Raw genomic sequence first — 6,000 nt, 5'->3', positions numbered from 1 at the left:
GATATAGCCAGTGGCAGAGCAAAAAATTTCGTTCAGGGGTGGGGGGTAAGTTAAAAATAGTTTTGTTTGTCGTCTCATTGGAAAGATTAGAATACATTAGAATAGTTTTGTTAGTTGTCTCATTATTGGAGCCAAGAGGAGTTGTAAGATCAAAATTAAGAATGCAAATAGCATGACTCTTAGAGCTTAAAAGACACAAACATCTGTCGTGCGCGGTCTTCGTTTGGGGGCAAGAGAGGAGCGAAATGAAAAATAAAAGCAGTGCTCAAGGTCGTGAGTTGTGAGTGACGAGTAAAAGGGGAAAACAAACTAATGATGCTTTTCATGTGTCCAAAAAAAGATGTCAGTGGCTTTTCTAGATTACTAAATAACTTTAAAAATAAGAATTACAAAAAATTAGAGCAGCTTTGCTCTGTTAAGCCACTAAAACATTGAGCTTTCATCATTCCGTCCACAATGGAAAGTCATTCCTCCCTCTCTTTCAATCTCCCCATTAGTTCCTCCCTCTCTTTCAATCTCCCCATTAGTCTTTCTCTCTCTACAGCTAAATCATTGCATGGTCTAGGTAGAAGGTAGATTGAAGACTTGAAATGGAAAAAGTCTGTAATAAATAAAACGAAAGCTGATAAGGGGTTATACCATAATGAATGGAAGTGATTTTTTTAGTATGGATATAGATGCTATATTCTTTACCATAAATAGCATCTAGTGGCTGATGCATTCCTCATTCAAACATGTGAGAATCTTATTGTTATGCCATGTAGAAAGAGGAAGGAGTTTCTCAATGCATCAGGCTGACAATATGTCCAACATTGCTTTCAGCACAAATTCAATTGCTGCCCAATTCAATCCAAACTCCAAGCTTGCATGCCCATCGTGTTCAAGAATCTTTGAAGGCTTTTTTTTTCAATAACTTCCTTAAGTGTGTTAGTTAAGTGTTTTGAATATAATTTGTGTTTGTTATCATTTAAGTTATTCAGTTTTATGGATCTGTACGTTCGGGTTTGTCTGAATGTGGTTTTTAATAGAATGTTCTTATTGTTGTTACAATGTTGTTTCTTCTTAAATTTTTCTCTTTTTTTATATTTAATTTTTTGTTGTTTTCTCAAATCCAAGGAAATAATAAAACGAAATAAAATTAAATTACATAAATTATACTATTATTTTGAATAAAATAAATGTTGAAAAATAAAAACAATCAAAATAAAATACTAATTATAATAAATTAATAAATATTTTGTAATGAATAATTTCTCAATAAATCAATACTTATATTCAATTTTAGATATTCACTTTTAAATTATTTAAGGTTCATTTTTAAAAAAATTGAATACATAAATTAATATTATTTTAAAATTTTAATTAAAAAAATTAAGTTATTCCAAATTTTAAAATTTTTACATCTAATAAAATTACCATTTTATGTAAAACTAACTAATACCCCAAAATAAAAAAAAGATAATAATGACATTTTGATTGTCACAAAAATTTGACAAAATCTATGAATAGATATGAATTTCTAAAATCAGGAATATATTATAATATTATATTATTTTTTTATAATATTTGAAAGCTTATTTTATAAAAAAACCTAATCGCAGTACTAGTTTTTCAATCGAGCTCGAACTCAGCTCGAGCTTTTTCAAACGGCTCGAGCTTTCGAAGTCAAGCTTCGAGCTTGGAATTTCGTAAAGAGTCGGCTCCGAGCCTCAATTAAGGATTAAACGAGCCAAGCTCAACCCGACTCAAAGCTTTATGCAAAGCTCTTGATTATATTATTATATATTATTTTTATTGTTTTTTATTAAATATTTGGAAAAAAGCTTTTAATTTTATAAAAAAAACTAACCGCCAGTTATAGTTTTTTAAGTCAGAGCTCGATTCAAGCTCGAAGCTTTTCAAACGAGTGAGCTTTCCGAGTCAACGCCGGCGCTTGCTGGTTTATTTCCTTAAGAGTCGAGCTCGAGGCAAAGATCGAGCTCATCTAATGGATTTGACAAACCGAGCCCAGCTTGATAAGGCAAATATTCGACTCGACTCAACTACATTTCCGCCTAGCCTGGACCTCCCATAGATGGTTGCGAAGCTCGATAAGTGGGCTCGAGCTCGACCGTTTAGGAAAACCAAAGCTCAGAGCTCGACTCGAAAGCTCGAGCTCGTTTGAAAAGCTTGAGCTCGATTGAAAAACTGTAGCTGCTGTTAGGTTATTTTATAAAATATGCTTTCAAATATTATAAAAAAATAATATTATATATAATTATATCGAGTAGCTTGATAAGCTTTCGAGTCGAGTCTGGTTGAGCTCGAACTCGAGCTCGTTTATCATACGAGCTCGATTATAGGCTCGAGCTCGAGCTCGAGCTCGAAGCTCGATAAGCTCGGCTCGTGAGCTCATTAACGAGTCAAATTCGAGCCGAATCGAATTCGGCTCACTTATGCCCCTACTCCCATCATTCTCTGCACCGCATCACGGCAAAAGTCCAAACGCTGATGCACGCTTCATTTCATGTTTCATCCATCGATATAAGGGCTTTACAGTTCTTTAAACGATATACCGACGGGTAATTTTCGTGCGGTCGTCCTTCGTCCCATTTAAAATTATTTCCCCCGTCGCCGCGGTGTAGCCTCCGTCGCTTCTCAATTCGTCGCTTTTCCTTCCACCATTGCCGTAATCTTCTCTATCATTTATTTCCTTTTTCTTTGCTTATAGAACCCTCCTCATGATCGATTTCACAATTCCTCCCCTCCGCTCTCCGTCTAGATTGGTCACGCTCTGGAAGCCCTAGTTCCGGACCTCTTTAATCCGATGAACGAAGACATGGAAGGAGTACCAGCCGCTGTTGGTGGTGAAGGGATGACTGTGGGGGCTCCGGCGCCGGCGCCCGTGGTGAACGCGACTTTGAATGTGAGCGCGCCTCCGCCGTTCCTGAGCAAGACCTACGACATGGTGGATGACCCGGCGACTGATTCAATCGTTTCATGGGGTCCGGGGAACAATAGCTTTGTGGTATGGAACGTGCCGGAGTTCTCAAGAGATCTTCTTCCCAAGCACTTTAAGCACAACAACTTCTCGAGTTTTGTCCGCCAGCTGAACACCTACGTAGGCCTTCTTTCTTTCCGAACCAGTAAATTCCTTGAACTACAATATCTGCTTTTTTTAATTGTGCTTTGGTTGGCCCGGCGATTCTAATGCAAATCATGCCTATGTATTGCATTGCATTCTGTTTGTGTTTGTCTTTGCGGAGTTATTTTTATGTTTCTGGTTTGTTCTCTTGCATCGACAGTACTAGTGCTTGTTTTGGTTTGTATGATTTTGTAATTTGTCACTATTAGTGTAGTAAAATATCATATTAGGAAGTTCTCTATATTTGGCGAGTGTGTTTGTTTATTTGGGTGTTTCTTATAATATTAGATTCATTATAACTAGAAGATTTCTCTAGTGAATAAGATAGAACATAAAGACATTTTCCTTCTAACATGATCTAGAGCAGGTTTAGTCTAATCTTAGCCAATGCTCCCTGCTCTTTGATTGATCTCACCTCCCCTCTACCTTCTCCTACGTTTAGCTTCACTTGTGACAACTTGCTACATTCACCCACCTTGCTCTTGCTCTGGCCATGTTCATGACAGCCTATTTGTTCCTATTGCACAAATTATCTCCTATGTATAACGCCTATCACTCTTGTCATTTCACACAATAAGCTCCAGCACGTTGATGCTTCTATGGATTTTTATGATACCATCAAGTTTACAAGTTGAAAAGCATCCAACTACTCATGACTCAGTTCTTACCTAGTTGCTCAACAATGAAAACTTTCCATTACCTCCACCTTTGAGAAAATGTTCAATTATCCCTCCACTGCCTAACATGCTTCCACAATCAATCTAGCCTTGCCTACTCCTTTTGGTGCTTTCTCCTTATACTTTGTTACTATCACTCAGGAGGACTGTGATTTGCCTTGAATATGAAATTAACAAGAAAGGATAATAAAAACAACAGAAATTGAGAAATGACAGCTGATTTTATGTATAAATTCTCCAATACCAAAGTTATATATAATGATCGATGATTAGAGAGGTAGATCGTCTCTCCCGCTTGACCTAGACGCTGCTAGGAAGCTCTCAAGAGGAAGCTCTAGAAAAAACTATAGCAAATACCCAAACAAAACATGAAAAACAAAACCCTAGAATCAGCCCCCATTAAACTCCCTAATTCCCCCAAAAAGTAGCCTCCATCCTTAATTAATTTCCCTCTCTTTCTCTATTTCAAAAATAGAATTCTTTCCTTTCTTATTTTCCTCCTTATTTCCTCTCATAGTATATTTAATCAAAGCTTTGTTAGGTTCCACAAGGGGGGTCGAACCTGCTGCCTGTTTAGCCCAAGCTCTGCCCGCTTGGTTTTGCTGAACCGGCCCCAGTTAGGCCAATTGATTGGGCCGACTGATTGTATCCCCCATAAAAATAATCCCCTTCTCAAAATCTACCTTGCCCTCAAGGTGGAAAGTCAGGAACTATCTTCTGATTGTTTTGTATGGCTCTCATGTGGCATCTTGCTCAGGCACATCCTTCCACTTGATTAGCATCTCTCGTGTCCCGATCTCCCCTCTATGCATCTTCGCTACTTCTAGAGGTTCCAAAATGGCCTCCATGCCCTCCTTCAAAGTCGGAAGTACCGATGACGGTAAATGCTCTCCTATCACCTTCCTCAACTGTGAGACATGAAAGACTGTGTGCAAAGCTGATGAGGGTGGTAGCCTTAAGCGATAGGCTACTGCTTCAATGCACATCAAAATCTCATAAGGTTCAAAGTATCATATGGATAACTTCTCATTCTTCCTTCTAGCTAGTATTTTTTCTGCCTGTAGGGTCTCAATTTTAAGTAAACCATATCTTCGAGCTCAAAGTTTACTTCTCTCTTGTGCTCATCAACCTTCCTCTTTATGATCTGTTGGGCTCTCAACAAATGTCCCTGGAACTCAGATAATACCCTGTCCCTCTCCTCTAGGTACTGCTCTACACTGGACACAGGCGTGTTATTCTGTCCAAGCAAGCCACCTTGCCCAACCCTTTGGCATGTCGGATGCAAAACATCTCAAATATGTCTCTATGCTTTTGTTGGTCACTTCTGTTTGGCTATTTGTCGGGGGTGATAGGTTGTACTTCTCTTCAAAACTATCCTCTGTGACCGAAACAACTCTATCCAAAAGTGGCTAAGGAACACCTTGTCCCAGTTTGTCACAATGGCTTCTAGAACTCCATGCAAGTGCACCACCTCAATGGAATGAAGTGTTCATATTTGCTCAAACGATCCACTATTACTAGTATCTCTAAAAATCCCTCGGATCGTGGCAATCCTTTGATAAAATCTATCATCACCTCCTCCCATACCCTCTTCGGTAGGGCTAGGGGTAGTAGTAACCTTGCTGGCGACATGGCTAGGTACTTGTGCCTTTGGCACATGTCGCATTTGGCTACTCAATCCTATACATCACGACGCATCCCCATGCAATATAATTTTGCTGATAATCAACTATAGGTTTTCTGTGCTCCTGAATGCTCTCCCACTACACTCCCATGAAACTCCTGTAGCAGCTTGGGAATGTATCCAGATCCCTTCGATAGAACAAATCTTCCCTATATAGCAGTTGGACTCCTCTCAGCGTATAGCCAGGATGACTATCCAAGTTTTGCAGTAACTCATCTCTGATATCTTTCTTAGTCTCTCATCCTGTTCACTTTCCTGTTTCAACTTTTTTCAATCTAGGACTAGGGGTACTGGCAAAGCTGCTAATTGAGGCTCATCAATTCTCCTAAATAAGACATCAGCTGCTTTGTTTTCTAAACCCGGACGGCACTGAATTTCAAAATCATATCCTAGTAGCTTGGATAGCCATCATTGATGCTCTTTAATGACCATCCATTATTCTAGCAAATACTTCAGGCTCCTCTGATATGTTCTGATTGGGAAGTGTTGCCCAATAAATAGGGTTGCCATTTTTG

The 6,000-nt window shown here is 38.8% G+C and overlaps 1 protein-coding gene across 1 annotated transcript in view; it reads left to right on the top strand.

Moving 5' to 3' along the window:
- Window positions 1-2,509: 2,509 nt before the first annotated feature.
- LOC110116745 (heat stress transcription factor A-1) overlaps window positions 2,510-6,000 on the top strand; it is a 48,731-nt gene continuing 45,240 nt past the window's right edge. Inside the window, exons 1-2 of the mRNA XM_020850444.2 lie at window positions 2,510-2,668; window positions 2,762-3,100. Coding sequence (XP_020706103.1) covers window positions 2,807-3,100 — 294 coding nt within the window. The 5' untranslated portion in view covers window positions 2,510-2,668; window positions 2,762-2,806. The remainder of the gene's footprint in view (window positions 2,669-2,761; window positions 3,101-6,000) is intronic.

This window comes from Dendrobium catenatum, unplaced genomic scaffold (assembly GCF_001605985.2).
Source record: "Dendrobium catenatum unplaced genomic scaffold, ASM160598v2 fragScaff_scaffold_1024, whole genome shotgun sequence".
NCBI lineage: Eukaryota > Viridiplantae > Streptophyta > Magnoliopsida > Asparagales > Orchidaceae > Dendrobium > Dendrobium catenatum.
The sequence above is the reverse complement of the archived record's forward strand: the minus strand, read 5'-3'. Positions and strand labels throughout refer to the sequence as shown.